Source organism: Fundulus heteroclitus, chromosome 2, assembly GCF_011125445.2.
Source record: "Fundulus heteroclitus isolate FHET01 chromosome 2, MU-UCD_Fhet_4.1, whole genome shotgun sequence".
In the NCBI taxonomy this organism is placed as follows: domain Eukaryota; kingdom Metazoa; phylum Chordata; class Actinopteri; order Cyprinodontiformes; family Fundulidae; genus Fundulus; species Fundulus heteroclitus.
In genome coordinates, this window is record NC_046362.1 from 38,220,932 (window position 1) to 38,241,954 (window position 21,023).

Here is a 21,023-nt window from a genome sequence, read left to right on the forward strand (position 1 = left end):
ATTCACCAACAATTTAACCTGGAGTGCATTTAAATATGTAACATATTGTATAACCCACAAATAAAAATAGTATTTAGTAATGAAACTCAAGCAGCTTTTCCTCATCGTCACAAACTCTTACGACATTTGTCCACTAGGGGGAGTAGTTGAGCTCACAGAGTTTTTTTTTTTTAATCTAAATGCAAACTATGTAAAAATAATATATATAATCTTTAATTTACCTCACAGTTTGGCTGAGGTATCTGCAGACTGGCTCTGACGTCAGCAGCTACAGCTGAGAAACATTTCTGAAATTAACTCAACAAAAGATATTTTTATTTATTTTGCTGGTTTCTAAGTTGAAACACTGATTTGTCAAAGTTTAGAATTTATTCTGGAGAACCAGATATTTTATGATGTTTTAAGCCAAAATATACGGATAATAAATAATATAAAATTTTAGTTTTAAAATATCAGGTGATTATGGGTTTATTAAGGATTAAAGAATGGATTTTCATAATTGATGCACCCACAACAGATGAGATCTTATTTTGAGGACAACAAAAACAAAGAGGATATTAGTTTAGATGTTAAGTTTTATTTCAGTAAATTCAGGGAATCAACGCAGCAACATTCAGAGAACAACATTCAACATGGATGAGTTTCGTGTTTTCAGCTTATTCTTCTGTTAGGCAGCAATAAACCAGAGCACCATCTGAACAGAATAAAGACTAAAAGCTGGGGAAGTTTTAAAATAAAGACAATGTACATATTATTAAAAAAAAACACTTTAAAAAAAATCCCCCTTTGCTCTGTTACCATTATTAAGAAGCACCATTGTCAACAGTTTTATTAACTCACTAAATAATAGTTTTTATCTCCCGGTCAGAACAAACAATAACTGATCAGATACTTGATGCAGAATTAAACGTTTTAAACAATAAAATGTAACTTTAATTGGACTCATCCAACCTACCTTCCTAAAAATCTTTAACATATGCAGACTTTTACAGATGCATGTTTGTAATTGTTACTTTATTATTTTTATTACACCCTGTTGGGCATTTTTAATAAACTCTTGAGTTTTTATCTGGAGCAACATTTTATGGCTGGCATGAATCTAAAATCTGCTCTTCAACCATTAAAACTGCCACAATCCACTCTCACATGGCATTTATTCGGCTAATTACACTCGTTAAGTTTACTATGATATCATTTTGGGGTTTAAAGCACAGGTGCCCCCTGGGGCCGGGTTTGTTCCCTCTCTGACCAGGAAACGTTTTGCAGATTTCTGAGGAGGAACTCTGAGCAGAGCTTCTTGGAGAATGAGTAAGAGCGACACACGGTCCTGATTTTTTCTGCTGACTTTGAGAAGAGATGAATCTGTTGTGGAGTTGAACAGAGTTGCAAAAACTGCTTTTTATTTTTTTATTACGAGCTTTGGTCTAAAGCTGCCCTCTGCTCTGTTTTGCTCCACTGACCTTGGTCGGTGTCTGAGGAAGCACCTGCAGCATTTCTTTGGTTGGACAACAGGTAACAGTTCATCAGATGCTCCTCCCAAAACACCTGAACGGAGACGGCTTGATGAGCTTTACAAAGAGGAGGTAGGCGCAGTGATGAGATCAAACTGGACCGGGCGAACATCTGAGGTTATATTACGGCTGATCTGACCATGAATGTAATCCTAACAGGTCCAGGTGAACTGAGACCAGGACCCGGGTTGAAAGAAAGGCTTCAAAAGGCAGAACTTAGACGTCTCTTCATCAGCTGATCAACGATTTCAGGCACGGCCCAAAAAAAATCCCCAAACAAAACTAAAAGACTCAGAAAAGGACTCATTGCTGAGTGGACCCATCAAAAGTTGAATACGTCTGTTTAACGTAGTTCTCCTACTGCTCTCCAATCTGCATTGTTTGTTGTTATTTCAGCTTTTAACTTTTTGTTCTCTGTCATTTTTTTCTTCATAGAAGGTACACCTGGTCTGGTGTTCTGTTAGCTGTGACATCATCAGGGAAGGCAGATCATCCTCTATTACCATCTACCATAGAAAGTACTCCTGGGTCAATGTGAGCTTCTGTGCTTTCTGTGTCTCTGCTCTGTCTTCTCTAACATAGAAAGTACTCCTGGGTCAATGTGAGCTTCTGTGCTTTCTGTGTCTCTGCTCTGTCTTCTCTACCATAGAAAGTACTCCTGGGTCAATGTGAGCTTCTGAGCTTTCTGTGTCTCTGCTCTGTCTTCTCTAACATAGAAAGTACTCCTGGGTCAATGTGAGCTTCTGTGCTTTCTGTGTCTCTGCTCTGTCTTCTCTAACATACAAAGTACTCCTGGGTCAATGTGAGCTTCTGTGCTTTCTGTGTCTCTGCTCTGTCTTCTCTAACATAGAAAGTACTCCTGGGTCAATGTGAGCTTCTGAGCTTTCTGTGTCTCTGCTCTGTCTTCTCTAACATAGAAAGTACTCCTGGGTCAATGTGAGCTTCTGTGCTTTCTGTGTCTCTGCTCTGTCTTCTCTAACATAGAAAGTACTCCTGGGTCAATGTGAGCTTCTGTGCTTTCTGTGTCTCTGCTCTGTCTTCTCTAACATAGAAAGTACTCCTGGGTCAATGTGAGCTTCTGTGCTTTCTGTATCTCTGCTCTGTCTTCTCTACCATAGAAAGTACTCCTGGGTCAATGTGAGCTTCTGTGCTTTCTGTGTCTCTGCTCTGTCTTCTCTAAGCCCCAGTGGGTGGAGGCAGATGAGCGTTCACACTGAGCCTGGTTCTGGTTCTGCTGGAGGTTCTCCTCCCTGTTAAAGGGGAGTTTTCCTCTCCACTGTCGCTTCATGCATGCTCAGTATGAGGGATTGCTGCAAAGCCATCAACAATGCAGACGACTGTCCACTGTGGCTCTACGCTCTTTCAGGAGGAGTGAATGCTGCTTGGAGAGACTTGATGCAACCTGCTGGGTTTCCTTAGAGAGGAAACTTTCTCACCAATCTGTATAATCTGATGGAGTCTGACTTTGGAAAGAGCCTTGAGATGATGTGATGTGAATTGGTGCTATAGAAATAACATTGAATTGAATTGAACATAGGTGTCGCTCCATGTGGTGAAGGTGGCTTCATGAAGGACATCCACCGTCTGGAAGTGAAACCTGCTCTGTCCGTCTTATTGCTCCATCACAGCCTCATTGTTCATCTCAACAATCCCGACTCTTTAAAGCCAACAGGTCATAGCGGGTGAACGCCTGACAGAAAATATGAAAGCCAGATCTATGTGAAGATCTTTTTTTTCACTATGTTCTGAAACCTTTGATCAGCTGATGAACCGCCTGTTTAATCTTCTCTGCTTTGTCTCCGGCTCCTTTTTCTTCTTTCTGCATTTTGAAGCTCTGCTTCCAACACATTTATGATAAACCATCTCAAAGGGCGCATTATTTTAATTTATTTCCTAGTCCTGAACTCCAGATCATGGCTGTGAAGTGACGATTGAAAGCAGATGAAATCCACCATCTCCTCTTCATCCCAGGTGCTTGTGGTGATGTTTTTCGTAGGCCACGGCGTTGTTAGAACTGGAACCTGTCAGAAAAATAACGTTGAACCGTGGGTCGGCTACACTTCTCTGGTTCAGCCGCTCAAAGTGTTTAACTCTTCTTACCCAAGTAGTCCTTGTAGTCCTTGAAGTGTTTGTGCCTCAAACCTCGTCCATCTGTTGGCAAACAGCAAAAACAAACCCGTCACATTAAAGGTCTGGACGACGCTCAGGTAGATCAGATGAAGCTGGTTTCAGGTTTGCTTAATTTTCTTTAATCTATAGCGGCCATAATACAATGTTTGTGGAAATTCTGTTAATAAAGTCGTGATTTTATCAGAACTCTTACAAAAAAGTGTAATTTTCTATATGTTTTAAAATGACGAATATTGAGCGTCTTGTAAAGTGGTATCAGTTTCACAAATAAGGAAACTCCAAATCTTTTTAGAAAATCATCATCAAATTGTTGTTAGTATCAGGACTTTGAAACGATGGGACTTCATTCATGTAACATTACAAATTCAAATTCATAATTCAACAAATTCAACTTTGTTCTGGTAATATTATGACTTTATTCGTGGAATTTCCACACAAAAAAACTGCATTACAGCAATTCTAGATTAAGGAAAATAAAATACTGACCAGAGAGGAGAACATTTCCACAGAAATTAATTTTACATATTTGGAATAGAAACCTGGATGTTGTGAAGTTGAAAAGTTGTAAATCTTTGAAAAAAGTTTTTTCTCCCCAATAATGAAGGCATACATTTTCAGCATTAAATCAACTATACCCCCACTTTGTGGACTCCTGGTTTATAACAGCCCAGATTTGTTACAGTGTCACTAAATTTACAATTCAGAGACTTGATTGTGGTTTTCTAATTGAACAAAATGTATTTGCTCTTTTGTTTAGGTATAAATAATGACACTTTAACCTGTTTTCACACGAAGAAATTGTGTAATTTGTTACAAGTCTGTGTATTTTAGTGTCTTATCTTGCTTTACTTGCATGCCTTTAATTTCAAATGTGAGTTTTTCACTTTTAGCTCACCCTATTGACACAAACACACACACATATATTCATATATATAAATAAATATAGCTATATCGATAGACAGACAGACAGACAGACAGACAGACAGACAGACAGACAGACAGACATTATCAATTGAACTGTCACACTGCACCACGTTTGGCCACTAGGGACCGTAAAGCCGTACCAGAATTGACCCGTTGCTTGATGCACTGTCCCCGGTTGGGGATTCCAGCTGCAGGGTTTCCTGGGTTGATGATGTGGCATTCATAGCCGGTAGGACAGTGCAGAGGCTCGTCTCCATCCTCCGTTGTGCTGCACGCTTCAGCTGATGGACAGATTATACAGAACAAGTTTCATTTGGATTCTCTTAAACCTGCTTTTACCTTTAGCCCAGGAGAAGGACAGCAGGCCACATTAGTCAGGGTGAAGCGATATGCATGCATGGTATGCGGCGATGCTCTCAGGTGAACATGCACTCTTTGACTCCTTGAGTTTAAGCCGTGTAACACGGATCATCATCCTGCTGGAAGAAGCCTTTAGCAGACAGGTCCACTGTGGCGATAAAGGGATGGAGATGATCAGAACCAGCACTGAGGTGGGCAGATGGTACCAAGGGCCACAAGCTGTGCCAAAAACCACCTCAGACCATGACTTCCACCACATCCTCTCCTGTCGAGTGCACCAAGTTCTGACCCGACCGTCTGAGTGTGGCAGCAGAAATCCAGACCGATCGGACCAGGCAACGCTTCTCCAACCTGTTCCGGTCCAGTTCTGGTGATTCCGTGTGAACTGAAGTCTCAGGTCCCGGTTCTGACAGGACTGCTCTTCTGCTGCTTCAAGGTTCTGCATGTTCTGCCCAGAGAAGGTGTTCTGCAGTCCTCGGTCAGAACCAGCGGTTCTCTGAGCTCCTGTTGCCTTTCTATCACCTGGAACCAGTCGGCCCGTTCTCCTCTGACATCAGCAAGACATTTTCCTCCATGCAGAAAACTCTGAAACACTCAAACCAGCCTGTCTGGTACCAACAGCCGGACTTCCTTCAGTCACTTAGATCCTCGTTTTTCCTCATTCTGATGCTGTTACAGCTTCAGCAGGTCGTCTTCCCCACGTCTACATGAATGAATCTGATTGGCTGATCCACTCTTTGTGCTAACAGCGGATCAGCCGTATCTCATAAAACAGCCAGTGAAGATTTTAAACACGTAAACACGTTTAATCCTGCTTGCTGAATTTCTTTTGTAGTATATTGTTAAAGAATTGACCTTCTGTGGTGGACCCAGGTTCTTTTCCTGAATAATGTGGTCTTTCTATCATAGACTTCTGCAGTAATAAAAAGACTCTTGTAACAGAAACTATACTTTAACATATTTAATCTAAAAGGCAGAGGGATGTTTACAGCTTCTGTACTGGACTCTCGTTCACAACAACACGACGGTAACTGCCTTTCACAGCCCATCTCTGTAAGCTCATCATCCCTAACAAAATACAGTAAATCATTTTAAAATTAATTCATTATTCGACCATTTTGAGGTTCAAAGTGTTGTGAGGAAGACTCACAAACCTCTTCACTCACGGCAACATAAATGATCAAAATAATGAAATTCCTAGCCTAATGTTTGGTTGAAAAGTGAACATCTCCTGTTTGGAGAAACTAAAAGCTGAATTCTGGTAAGAACCTTTAAATATAAGACAACGTTTCGTGTCCCACATGTTTTTTTTTTTGCTTTTCTGGGTGCGGTTAGCTGGGTGACCAGACGTCCCCGATTTCCGGGGACTGTCCCCGTTTTGAACCACCTGTCCCCGGCAAAAGCTGTCCCCGGAAATGTCCCCGATTTTACCGAGGGGGAAAATGTGTTACGGTAGCTGGTTGCGCTGCGCGCACCACTAGATGGCGGTAATGATCCTTTTGGATGTCAGATGCCATTAAAACGAAGAGGAAGAGGAAGAAGAAGAAGAAAAGGAAGAACAGCGCACCACTTTTAAAACAGAAGAAGAAGAAGTGGAACTTCGTTGTCACAGGGGGAGCTTCCCTGTGTCATGGTAAGTATTTGGATCGGGCTGATCCTGTGATAAATGTTTGGTTTTTGTCCAGGTTAAAAATTATCAATAAAAAGTAAGACAAGACCACGAGTTGCTGCTCACATCAGTAAAAGACACTTAGATAAAATGTAACAGAATGATTGAAAACTCTTTGTAAGGCGCTAAACTGGTACGCTGGTTCTCCAGGGATCAACAAGGGTTCCTCTAAAGATGTTTTAGAACTGATTGGTGAGCTTTGGTTTATATTTCAGATAGTTCTAAGTAGAGTTATTACAAGTTGTTTTGCTGATTTATGAGCATAGACTTCCAGGCTTAGGTTTAGCTTTTCTACTGCTCACTTTGGATATATGAAAGCTCCTCATGAAAAAATAGGAGTCAGTAACAGGAGAACTGAATGAGAAAAGATTTACATGATCTGAGAATGATGGAGGAAGAGATAACCGCCTGTTTAATGTCCATTTATTATGTTGTTTTTGCTTATAGCTCCTAATATTGTGGTAATTAGATTTGTAGTGTTTAATCAGATGATATAATAATAAAAATAACAATAATTGGAAGTTTTCACGTTGTACATTCTAATGTTTTTGGAACTGATTTTAATTATATAATGTCTGTTTTAGAATAATGTAAGATTGATACAAGAGGAGAGAGAAAGAAGATAGGAAGTCAAAAAGCAGATTAAATGAGAATTGAGGAAAACAGGAACACTGATGGAAAGAACGATTGATAATGGAATTTTTTTTACTTAGAGCATTAATAAAGTTCAAGTGATAAAGCGTTGACATGATTTAAGTGATAAAGTAACGTAGTGAGTAATGTAGTGTGTGAAGTATACTATGTAAAACAGAGTGACTCAGGTTTGAGTTGAGAAGCCTAATTGTCTGAGGATATAACCTCTTTCTGAGTCTCTGCACTGAACATGAGTTCCACTGCACTTTCCTAGCTATGGCAGAATGAAGAGGCAGATTAGTTGTATTTTTTCTTGTGTTTTAAAAATTTCTGTTCTGCACATAATATATCCTCTCCTCTTATTTTATCCAGACCTCTGGATACCATGGCTGATGCTCTTCAGACACAGATGGCCTTGAAGAAACCAGAGATGATCTCATGTTAGCTGACTCACTGACCGGAGTTAACTCACCTTATAGGAGCAAACAATATACTGGCACATCAACCACTACCATACACATAATGTAGTTATACACACTTTGTGTAAGTTTATACATGCTCATGCTGCACACTGATCCAAGGGGTCTCCAAGTCTGGGCCTTTGTTTCACCTCACATCACCACAACCCATTTTCTTGTCCCAAACAGGCTCCATGCACAGCTCCACTTCTTCCTGAAGCTCAGCAGCTCCTGATTAATCCAGGTGTGTCTGACTTCAGTAACCAGCCAGACACATCTGGATTAATCAGCTTGTCCAGTAAAGAAAGAAAGAAAGGAAACAAAGGAGCTGCTGAGGTTCAGGAAGTAGCGGAGCTGTGCTTATAGCCCATTATGGAAAGAAATGAATCTGCTTATTTGAGATGCACAGGCCCCTGATGTGGCCAGGTGACAGTAAGAAACATGTATCACCCTTTACCTGCGGGCTTGACCTCTACTTCTTTTTGATGTTAATGCAGAAAAACCTATTGCTCATAGGTATGTAGACATGAACAGAATAAGTATTTGTTGCACTTTTTTAAAAGGTGGAGGAACTCTGTCTTCACAGAGAGCCACAGTCTAAATGTTTGTATTTATTGGTTTTTCTTTTCCTCATGTCACTCACCCCTTAGGAGGTGGCAGAGCTCTTTGGGCTACACAAAATTGAAAAACCCTGCTAACCACCTTAGACCCCTCCACTCCCACCCCCATCACTTTGCCTCAACCCAAAGTTCTAGTTTTCTATTAACACTATTTATTAATTGTATTCATCTTATGATATACTAAAAGTGTGGAGAGGATTATTCCTGGCTTTTACACTTGATTTTTGTTGTTTAAATATTAATAAATATGTAAAAATAAATGAAACCATTACTGTCCCCGTTTCCTAATTTCATCTTGATGAGATGTATTGATTTTTATCCACGAGCAAGAAATGTCCCCAGATTTGATTTCAGAAATCTGGTCACCTTAGGTTAGCAGGGTTAGCAGCTGCTGATGTCAGGACCAGCTGTTTGTTTTGCTCACCTTGCAGAACCTCCTCCGGCCCGTCTAGCAGCCAGCCGTTTCCTCCTAACCATCGAGGTTTGGGCTGAACCAGCCAGTCCAGCACTGCTCAGAGAGATCCACACTTTAGCCCTGCTGCCGTAAGCCATCACAGGTTGGTAATAAGCTGTGAATGATGCTCTGCTGACCTGGGGGAGGCTGGACGGACTCCAGGCAGGCGTAGATGCAGCCGTTGTAGCAGCATCTTTTGTGGTGCTCACACTCAGAGTCAGAGCGGCAGCCGGGGACATCACAGGCTCGCTCCGGCAGCATCTGAGGAGGAGGTGGACACCGGTCGTTCTTCTGGTGCTGCGTGGACTCGGGGTGGTTGGGGTACTCGTAGTCCTTAAACACAGACAGGTAGAAATGTTGGTCTGAGATGCTGCTCCTCCAGGGTTTGACCTCCTGCAGGGTTGAAGGAGCTCTGATCGTTTCATCTTTGAACCTCTAGGGGGCAGCAAAGACACAGAAACACAGTTGTGTGCATTCCTGGGTGGAAGGGTCGACCTGGATTGGAAAACTTTGCAAACACAAACCTGCCTGATGGCAAAACTGGACCAAAGCAAAGACTTTAGCATATTCTGAAGTTTGGAAAACAGGAGTTAATGCTTTTTTCACGGAGCTGGACAACCTTTATGTTCACAACAAACTTCCTACAATCATGAAAACAAACCATAGGAGTTCAACAAACATCTTTAACCTCTGGTGAGAAACAGAGAGAAATGTTTTAAAAGGCACTAACACTTTTAACTTTAGCTACAGGCGATAGTCCAGCATTTTAGGAGAACAGGAGGAGTCGGCTAAGATGGAAATTAGATCGTGCGGCAGATTTTTCCTCGAATCTAAACTCTATACTTTATGAAAAAAACATGAGAGAAAAAGTGGAGTCAAGGGCAGCTGTGCTTCCTGGGACTTTGCTGTAATAAAATCCATGTGTGTGCAGCTCAGAACAATAAATGGCCACATGCACTGCAGCAAAAAACATGAGATATTGGATTAGAGCGATTTAAGCGTCTCCCTGGTGAAAATATTCACCACCGAAACCATGGATGCAGGAAAACAGGGGAAATGTCTTTATTCAGACAGGCCTTCCACTTTATATTGAAATTATGTGACTGATGATAAGGAAAATAGAGAAAAATTACAAATAACAGATATTTTCTACAAGCTTTAGAATTCACCTAATCAGTAAACAGAGTCCCTCTGTGAGAAATTTAATCTAACAGCAGCTGTTCTGTTTCTGGCCTCAGAGGTTCCTTAGAGAACATCCAGCATCATGGAGATCAGGGAACCCAGCAGACGGGTCAGGGAGGAGGTTCTGGTCCAGTTTCCAGCAGGTCAGGTTCTACAGAACCTCCCAGAGTTCTGATCATCATCTGGACCTGGAGAGAGGATGGACCACCTGCAGACCTACCAGGACATGGACGTCCACCTGGACTGACAGGCTGGACCAGGAGAGCATTGATCAGAGAAGCAGGAGGACCATGGTGGCTCTGGAGGAGCTGCAGAGACCCACAGCTCAGGAGGGAGAAGCTGCCACCTGGAGAAGTAATGGTTGCAGAGATCTGATCTGGTTCTTAGAGTCTCTAAAAGTAGAATGGGAGGCAGATCCTTTAGCTATCAGGCTCCTCTCCTGTGGAACCAACTCCCAGTTTTGGTCCGTGAGGCAGACACCCCGTCTACTTTTAAGACTAATCTTAAAACTTTCCTTTGTGACAAAGCTTCTAGTCAGAGTGGCTCATGTTACCCTGAGCTATCTCTATAGTTATGCTGCTATAGGCTTAGGCTGCTGGAGGACATCAGGGTCTATTTCTCTCTCTCTGCTGAGTTCTCCTACTGCTCTCAAATCTGCATTGTTTGTTGTTATATCAGCTTTTACCTTTTTGTTCTCTGTCATTTTTCTCTTCATAGAAGGTACACCTGGTCTGGTGTGCTGTTAGCTGTGACATCATCAGGGGAGGCAGATCATCCTCTATTACCATCTAACATAGAAAGTACTCCTGGGTCAATGTGAGCTTCTGTGCTTTCTGTGTCTCTGCTCTGTCTTCTCTAAGCCCCAGTGGGTGGAGGCAGATGAGCGTTCACACTGAGCCTGGTTCTGGTTCTGCTGGAGGTTCTCCTCCCTGTTAAAGGGGAGTTTTCCTCTCCACTGTCGCTTCATGCATGCTCAGTATGAGGGATTGCTGCAAAGCCATCAACAATGCAGACGACTGTCCACTGTGGCTCTACGCTCTTTCAGGAGGAGTGAATGCTGCTTGGAGAGACTTGATGCAACCTGCTGGCTTTCCTTAGAGAGGAAACTTTCTCACCAACCTGGAGGATCTGATGGAGGCTGACTTTGGAAAGAGCCTTGAGATGATGTGATGTTAATTGGAGCTATAGAAATAAAATTTTATTGAATTTAATTTATCTTTGTGGAAAAGAAGCAGAATAGCCTTGCAGTTTGTCACAAGTTATTTGGGGCAGTGGTCCCCAATTGTAAGTTACCAGGTCCCAATACCCTACACATTATTGAAATGTTGCATTATCTCGTCTACATGCCAGAAGCCTTTTTATTGGCCATTCATTTAAATCAGGCGAGTGGCAGCATGGAAAATACCTCAATCATACTGGATAGAGGGCCCTGAGGACCAGGGTTGGGGGCCAAGTTTCAGTCACTGATGTAGGGGACACAGAAAACATGTTTAAGACGATGCTCTGGGAAAAAAACCTTTGGCATACATGCAAAGCTATATTTACGGAAAAAACTGACTTTACATCACCCATAATAGTGTCAGTATGATGCTGTGGGATTGCTTTTTTTTTTAACAGGAACAAGAAAACTGACTATAAGAGAGATGGAGCTAAATGCAGCAGTTTTGGAGGAAGAATCCTGCTAGGGTTGACATCAAAGCATGTTTGTGTAGAAGAATGTCCTAGTCAAAGTCCAGGCCTAAATCTACTTGAGTCTGTTGCAAGACTTGAAAACTGATGTTCAGATATGCTCTCCATTTGTAAAAGGTCTGGAAACCTTGAATGATTTTCCTTCCACTTTACAGTTATTCACCACGCCATGTTGTTTTATTGCAAAAACACCCAGTAAGATATATTAAATGTCATTTTTGTAACATCAGGAAATGGGAAAATGTTCAAGGGGTTAAAGTCCGATTTTCTCGAGCTAACAAAGAAGTCGCGTTGCAATCCTTTCCCTCCTGAAAGAGCACAGTTTATCTGACAATAAGAATGCAGGAACTCCTTCAAAACAATTGTTTTTTATGCAAGATTTGTAATTATATAATTGGTCTGTGGGCTGCAGACCATCATTAAAGTGTACCGTTTATTTGGCCAGCTTACTGCCTGCTATCCCAAAGTAACCACAAAGGGAAAATAAATGGCTTGGCGCTGATGGTGGTATCACAAACCCTAATGTGGGTTCAATTAAACACACTGTAATTCAGTCTGGCAGCTGTGAGCTTAGCGAGAGGACGGTTATTAGGGGGTTCAGGTTCCCCTGGGGAACAATGGGAGGAACAATGCCTGGCTTAGTCACAGCTAGTAAAAGTTTCTCCCAGAGCCTCAAATTACTGTTAATGTTGTGCAAAGAGGCACAAACATGTGAGGCAGGCAAAGTTCTTAGAAAGACATTAATCTACATGAATTTATACCCACATATTTAATGCAATCAGAAATAGAATGACTCGACATGAACTTGTTTAGATCATATTTTGGGCAATCAGCCGAGTGTTAAAACTTTATCAGATTTTAATATAAATTCTGGGAAACCTGTCGTTTGAATGACAGGGATGTGTTTTTAAAAACAGATTTTGAAAAGTTTGAGTCAGGCTTCAGAGCTCATCATAGCACTGAAGCAGCTCTGGTGAAGGTCACTAATGATATTCTCATGGCCTCAGATAATGGACTTGTGTCTATACTTGTCCTGTTAGATCTCAGTGCTGCATTTGATACAGTTGATCACAATATTCTCCTACAAAGACTTGAACATACTGTAGGGATTAAGGGGAAAGCATTAGGCTGGTTTAAATCTTATCTGTCGGACAGATTCCAATTTGTTCATGTTAATAATAAATCTTCCTCAAACTCTAGGGTCACTTGTGGAGTACCACAGGGTTCAGTCCTTGGACCAATTCTCTTTACTATATATATGCTTCCGATCGGCAAAATTATCAGACAGCATGGGATTAATTTCCACTGTTATACTGTTTTTACGTATAAAGCCCTTAATAATCAAGCTCCATCATATATCAGAGCTCTGATTACCCCGTATGTTCCTAACAGAGCACTTCGCTCTCAGACTGCAGGTCTGCTGGTGGTTCCTAGAGTCTCTAAAAGTAGAATGGGAGGCAGATCCTTTAGCTATCAGGCTCCTCTCCTGTGGAACCAACTCCCAGTTTTGGTCCGTGAGGCAGACACCCCGTCTACTTTTAAGACTAATCTTAAAACTTTCCTTTGTGGCAAAGCTTCTAGTCAGAGTGGCTCATGTTACCCTGAGCTACCTCTATAGTTGTGCTGCTATAGGCTTAGGCTGCTGGAGGACATCAGGGTCTATTTCTCTCACTCTGCTGAGTTCTCCTACTGCTCTCCAATCTGCATTGTTTGTTGTTATTTCAGCTTTTATCTTCTTGTTCTCTGTCATTTTTCTCTTCATAGAAGGTACACCTGGTCTGGTGTTCTGTTAGCGGTGACATCATCCAGGGGAGGAAGATCATCCTCTATTACCATCTAACATAGAAAACAGCTCATTCTGAAAGGAGCTCAAAATAGGTAAAACTGAGGTAAAATCTCATTATCTGAGAATGATTTTGTGCAAAATATGTAATGAACAAGTTTTGTATAGCCCTACAACTATCTTCAATGTTTAAAAGGAAGCTTAATAGGTCCTCTTTAACATTTATGTCGGTTAACGCAGTATCAGCATGCTACATTTGGTCTCTTGTTCAGTTAAAACATTTGAAGAACCACTTTGCACGTCTTAATATCTAATAAATGTCTTGAACAGAACTGCCTCACACAGACTGTTTTATGCCCTGGGAAACCACCATGGTCTGAAACCTCTCCCAGGTTCAGAACATCTATGAACCAGTTCAGTAAAGTCCGCTCTGATTGCATAATAACATAACGACCTCTATCCTCTCTGCTTGTCTCACATCCGATCTACTCTCTGTTTCTGCTGCCAGTCCTTCCTGAAATGGTCAAGTGTTCCCTTCCTGTTTATGTGAAGTTGTGCCACAACAGGGCATGAAGTGTCCCTGAGCTCTGGGAATGATAGCACCATCCACCTACTCACTCTTTACATATTTGCCATCCATCCTTCCACCCTACTACCTCAGTGTGAGGACTCATGTTTTGTCTGTCTCTGTGCTTTCATCCCGCTGGATGCCGGATGGGCCGCCATGCTTTAATCCTCAGCTTTATCACACAATCCGGCTCCCATCTCTCTGATGTTGCAGTGTTTACTTACCCCCCAGCCCACCCCTGGTTCTGCGGGGCTGCCCTCACATTGTCAGCAGGACCGTGGCTCATGTTCATTTCTCCTCTCTGCCTGTAACACTATCTCCCTCGTCTTCTTTATTTTCCTTCCCCTGTTTCTTTTATTAACTATTGTCAGTGTTGAAAAGCAGTAGCAGGATGTTTGCTGTAACACTTGATCTCCGCAGCCCATTTTCTGGTTCCTCCAGCGTTTCATTGCACTGCTCTGCAGCAGTGTTTATGTGGAGCTAGCAGAGGGGGGGGGCTCAGGAGGCCAGGAATGGCTCCAGATTGGACCGTTTGTGATTCCAGCTCAAGATCTCAGACGTATCAGGACAGTCTCTGCTTCCTTTGTGGAAGAGTTCAGGGAAACCAATTATAGAGAGCAGGAAACAAACCTCCTGCTGCACTGAATGAATTAATTCATTCATTAATTCATTCAATACCTCCTGCAATAGATAAAAAAAGAACCAAAAGAATAAAAACCTAAAGACTAAAAAGTCTTTGTTCAGAGTTAATCACATTAAATAAGTAAGTCAAGATATATTCCTGATAATGTCAACTGAAGCCCTGCAGCAGCAACAGCACCAAATTCTTGCACAGAGTTAGACAAAAACAGAGATCACAATGGCTGCAGCTTACCCAGATAAACTGTAACTCAGACAGAGGTGAGTTCTGATGGACAGGGGCTTAAATAAAATAAAATAGGCGGATTTTTTATGTTATCTGTAGCATGAAGGAGATCTGTGAACAATCAGCTGATGGTAAATGGGCTGTAATTGTATAGTCTGTTTATAGTATTTTTATGACTATAGCGCCAATTCACATCATATTATCCCAAGGCTCTTTCCAAAGTCAGCTTCCATCAGATCCTCCAGGTTGGTGAGAAAGTTTCCTCTCTAAGGAAACCCAGCAGGTTGCATCAAGTCTCTCCAAGCAGCATTCACTCCTCCTGAAAGAGCGTAGAGCCACAGTGGACAGTCGTCTGCATTGTTGATGGCTTTGCAGCAATCCCTCATACTGAGCATGCATGAAGCGACAGTGGAGAGGAAAACTCCCCTTTAACAGGGAGGAGAACCTCCAGCAGAACCAGAACCAGGCTCAGTGTGAACACTCATCTGCCTCCACCCACTGGGGCTTAGAGAAGACAGAGCAGAGACACAGAAAGCTCAGAAGCTCACATTGACCCAGGAGTACTTTCTATGTTAGAGAAGACAGAGCAGAGACACAGAAAGCACAGAAGCTCACATTGACCCAGGAGTACTTTCTATGGTAGATGGTAATAGAGGATGATCTGCCTCCCCTGATGATGTCACAGCTAACAGAACGCCAGACCAGGTGTACCTTCTATGAAGAGAAAAATGACAGAGAACAAAAAGGTAAAAGATGAAATAACAACAAACAATGCAGATTGGAGAGCAGTAGGAGAACTCAGCAGAGAGAGAGAAATAGACCCTGATGTCCTCCAGCAGCCTAAGCCTATAGCAGCATAACTATAGAGGTAGCTCAGAGTAACATGAGCCACTCTGACTAGAAGCTTTGTCACAAAGGAAAGTTTTAAGATTAGTCTTAAAAGTAGACGGGGTGTCTGCCTCACGGACCAAAACTGGGAGTTGGTTCCACAGGAGAGGAGCCTGATAGCTAAAGGATCTGCCTCCCATTCTACTTTTAGAGACTCTAGGAACCACCAGCAGACCTGCAGTCTGAGAGCGAAGTGCTCTGTTAGGAACATACGGGGTAATCAGAGCTCTGATATATGATGGAGCCTGATTATTAAGGGCTTTATACGTTAGAAGGAGAATTTTAAATTCTATTCTTGATTTAACAGGAAGCCAATGAAGGGAAGCTAAAATTGGAGAAATATGATCCCTCTTGTTGATTTTCATCAGAACTCTTGCCGCAGCATTTTGGATCAGCTGAAGGCTTTGAACTGCATTTTGTGGACTTCCTGATAGTAAAGAATTACAATAGTCCAGCCTTGAAGTAACAAATGCATGGACCAGTTTTTCAGCATCACTCCTGGACAGAATGTTTCTAATTTTGGCGATATTCCGGAGGTGAAAAAAGGAAACTCTGGAAACCTGTTTAATATGGGATTTAAATGACATGTCTTGGTCAAAAACAACACCAAGATTTTTAACTTTATTACCAGAGGCCAAGTTAATGCCACCCAGATTAAGTGATTGGTTAAGAAGTTTATTTTTTGAGGACTCTGGAACAAAGATTATAACTTCTGTCTTGTCAGAATTTAAAAGCAGGTTTTGTTTCATAAATAATAAACAGAAAAGTTTAACAATGTTTTTACTGCTTTCCTTTAAAAGAGATCTCATGTGTAACCCCCCCCCTCTCCTCTGAATCCATCATAATTGCTTCTGCATCAAGCATCTCTCCTAACCTGCAGGCCAGATGGTTGGCTTGGACAGAAATGTCTGAAGTCTACTCCGAGAAAAGGAAAAATAAGAACCACAGGTCTCTGGACGATCTGGTTCTGTAGTATTTATACGCTGGATTCAGGCTGTTTTCTAAAGTACCAGCAGTTCTCTCTCTCCTCAGCGTCGTTAGCCCCGGGCCAAGAGTCCCAGCTGCTTCGACAAAGACAGGGAGGCATCTGCAGGCCCTCTGTCTTCATGCCAGGTGTGTCAGAGGCTCACGTCCCATGAAAGAAACTGAGAAAACTCTGTGATGTTCGCATCAGAGACGGTGTTTCTGCCGCGGCGTGCCCTGACAGATCTCACAGGCCGGCGGTGTTTCTGACTGCAGGAGATTTAACCTTCAGGTAACGTGCTTGATGGGGTCTGTGATGGTGAGTATTAAACATTTACACCATCCGTTAGATCATCCTAATAACTTAAAAATACAACAAAGGCTGTTTTTTAAGCTTGAGTTTTAACTTCTAGGCTTGACTTTAATAAACTCCCATATAAACCATTTAATAATAAACAATAAGCCCGTGTTCTTGGCCTTTCTGTAACCTTCCTGAAGCCTGAAACAACTCAACAAACTTTATAACTTATGCACACATTTTTTTCAATAAGTTCTCTGCTCCGGTTTCCCCGACATGTGCTTCCAGTAAATTCAGTCCTGCTAGTTGAAAAAATGAAAATTTGTTTCTGAGACCAAATTCAGGTTTTCTCCATTTGCAGGTTTACAGGTAGCCTGAAGAAAACGACACACCTGCACAAACAATCAGATATAAAGAGGATGTGGAAAAAAAAAAAAAGAAGAAATAGAAAACAGAGGAGAGCACGTAAATCACACTTATAATCAAAAAGGTTTGATTTAGTTCAAAACAATCCAAGTCGGCTGCATGTTTGTGGTTTTCCTAACAGCTGTTTGGCTAATTGAACACATGCTGACTGGAGAACATGGCTGCCACAGAGTTTTTTAAGGACACGTGTTTGTAAATCCGAAAAAAAAAGTTGTTTTTCACAATAAAATGAGTAAAATGCTTCCCACACATTTAGAGATTGAGATCACCAGGTTAAAATTATGAGAGAAATCTCACATTTTGACAGGTTCATTTAAATTTATTGTGAATTATAAACTATACAGATCAGTTTCTTCAACCAATTTGCGGAGGTTTGTGATTTTTATGTTTGGAAAATGACTTTCGTGCACAGAAGTTCTTCTTGACTTGAAATTAATTTTACAAAAACCCAATCTGCTTAAAGTTCTGTCGAGTTAACTGAGAGGGCGACAGGAGCCAGAACCTGATGGTGGTCTCTGGTTTGCTGCAGCAAGCGATTCTTCTGTTAAAGCACACATTTATGTAAAACATCATTTGCCTTTCTGCACATCCTGGTGTTCATGCATGTAATACCAGTGGGAAAATACTGAAACATCAGAGATGAAAAGATTTAAAGTGCAAAGCCAAAACTCCTTTTCCACGTCCGCCTCAGCATGTTTCAATTACTGCATGTGGAAGAAGACACCAGCAAGTCTTTGGTCCATTGTGAGAGCAGCAGGAGAGCAGAGGAACATCTGAGAGCGAGGAAACGAAGGAGGGAGGAAGGAGAGCAGAGTTCAAAGACTGAACGGGTGAGCTTCTCTGATTTCTGGGCCAGGGAGAGCATAAACAAGTCAGAAACTGAGAACATTGAGGAATAAAAGTCTGCAAAGAGGAGAAGAAAGAGGGAGAAGGCAGCAGGCTACTGTGAGCGCTTATTAGAGAAGATCAATGAGCCACGCTGAGCGCAGCTAACAAGCAGCGGCCTGGTCAGCAAGTTCAGTTCCTGCCCTAAATATCAGCCACACACACACACACACACACACACACACACACACACACACACACACACACACACACACACACACACACACACACACACACACACACACACACACACACACACACGGCTCTTCAGTTACTCACATGGAAACTCAAAAATAAGCAGCTTTTTCCAGCCAGGCTCAACCCACACTCATCAAAAACAGAAACCGACTTTGTTCTCGTTTCTAATAAAGCTTTTCTTCCTCCTTTTGTCTTTGACGATAAAATATATTATATAAAAAAATACAGATTAAAATCTGAAGAAAGTACAGCGAGAAGTTACCTAATTAGTAAATTCAATTAATCTCTGCGTGAATTGATCTGTTTCTGGCCTCAGAGGTTCTCCAGAGAACATCCAGCATCATGGAGACCAGGGAACCCAGCAGACGGGTCAGGGAGGAAGTTCTGGTCCAGTTTCCAGCAGGTCAGGTTCTACAGAACCTCCCAGAGTTCTGATCATCATGTGGACCTGGAGAGAGGATGGACCTCCTGCAGACCTACCAGGACATGGACGTCCACCTGGACTGACAGGCTGGACCAGGAGAGCATTGATCAGAGAAGCAGGAGGACCATGGTGGCTCTGGAGGAGCTGCAGAGATCCACAGCTCAGGTGGAGAATCTATCTAAAGGGGAAATATCAGTCTTGAGCTCTTCAGATCTTTCTAGAACATGTGTCATGAAAGATCATGTAAGAACATGTAAGTCAGTCTTGAAAGGTTTAAGTCTGGTCCAGTGATCTTTAAAATTAAGTTACATGTGATGATATATTTTTTTTAAATGAAATTATGATCTGGAAAAAAAAAATCCAGGTGACATAATTACATTTTCACTCATAAATGACATGATCAATAATCTAGTGACCAAGTTCAATGTGGTGAGACAAGTGCTGCGAATTAGCAGTGGCTATAGCACTATGACGCCAACATGGGACTGCTGTCATGCTCAGTTTGTCTATGTCGATGTGTGTCTGTCCCTACCAAATAAACTTTGAAATGAAACTTAACGTCACGTTTTTGGACTGGAGGAGGAAGCCGGAGTACCCAGAGAGAACCCTCACATGCACAGGGAGAACATGCAGACTCCTTGCAGAAAGACCCCAGACTGGGATCTGAACCCAGGACCTTCTTGTTGGAAAACAAACATAATTGATGAAATGCGTTTTTTTGGAATGCTGGTGTAGAAATGTTCCCTCCATAAAGCAGCTGCTTGTTTTTACCTGGTAAAACAACGGATGGATTTCATCCTGTTTTCTGTCTTTACTCTGGAGAAGCTGCGTCTAATTTCTGAAACTAAACTTCCAGTATTGCCAGTAACCCAAACCCGGTTCTGGTTGTTTCTTCTTACTTCAGGTTTCAGGGCAGCTCGACCTCCTGTCACCTTTACCACCAAGCGGTCCTGATGTGTGCAGCGGGCCTGTAACACAGTCTTGTCTATGCTTCACCCACTTCTCCTCTCTGCAGCCCTAATCAGAACTCCTGTGGCGTTCAGGTGCTAAAAGTGAGAACGCTCTCCTACCTTATGGTTGAGTCCTCGTTTCCTGATCCGTCTGGCATCACTCCCCGTGGAGAGGACCAGCAGAGACAGCAGCAGCACCAAGCAGCCCGGCATGGTCACCGTGGCTCCACTCACTCGCTGTTGAAATCTTCCTTCTCCCCTTTCTCTTCACTCATTTATCTCCTTTTCCTCCTCCTGTTGCAAAGTTTTGATCCGTCCTCCCTGGCTTCCCCGCTCTCCCGCTGAAAGAAGGAATCTTTGGTGCTCGTGCGCTGCCAGAGATTACACAAGCCCTCTCCCTCCAGCCGGACCTGCCTTTATATCCGGCTGTGAAGGAGTGCAGACGAGCAGAATTACAGAGCGGAGAACAGAGAGGGGAAAGTACAGACAGATGAAAAGAGGAAGTGTTTTAGGAAGAAAGGAAAGGAAAGGAGGGAGGTGAACAGGAGAGGAGCAGCAGCATCAAACGGGCACAGCGTGCACACAGGAGAGGAGGTGAAAGCAGAGAGGGGAGCATGTTAAAGTGGGCAGTGTCTGTGAACCCCCCCGCCCTATGGTTGCATCTCGAGGCACATCTGGGGATCTCTGCGAACGTTTGTCAGCGTTGAGCAGTTGGGACACGTTGGACAGTCTGGGCGTCTGCAGGGAGAGAAAGCTGAGACTGGATGAGCACGAGGCACGAGGAAAACTCTCCACTCTTCTCTTTTATCCACTCTTTTATCGTTTAACCACCAAACAGCAACACTGACACGGCACTGAGGCTGTGAACATATTAACGCTCCTTTTCTTCAGAAACATGCGCGTTAAAGCGGTAAAACATGCGGTTGTGTAACATGTTTAGAGAGGATGCGAGGTGGGGGGGGATTAGTGGCACTGACCCGTGCAAAATGAAGGTATGTGCTGCGTTTCAGAGCGAGGGGCCTCTCCGTCTCTCTTCTCCATCTTGTGCCTCATTGGGCTGAACTTCTCATGTATGTCCTGAGTTGCTTCTTAAAAACTGCCCCCCCCCTCCACCCCTCCACCCAACACCCCCCTCTACTTTGCTT

General features: G+C 42.5%; 1 protein-coding gene across 1 annotated transcript; it reads right to left on the bottom strand.

Moving 5' to 3' along the window:
* Positions 1 to 3,248: 3,248 nt before the first annotated feature.
* Positions 3,249 to 20,491, bottom strand: wfdc1 (WAP four-disulfide core domain 1). The gene is made up of 6 exons (XM_012862986.3): positions 19,999 to 20,491; positions 8,897 to 9,092; positions 8,730 to 8,813; positions 4,706 to 4,846; positions 3,612 to 3,662; positions 3,249 to 3,532 (listed from the first exon to the last, which is right to left on the bottom strand). Exons 1-6 carry the CDS (start codon positions 20,089 to 20,091, stop codon positions 3,474 to 3,476), a joined length of 624 nt encoding a protein of 207 aa, XP_012718440.1. The 5' UTR covers positions 20,092 to 20,491; the 3' UTR covers positions 3,249 to 3,473.
* Positions 20,492 to 21,023: the final 532 nt, after the last annotated feature.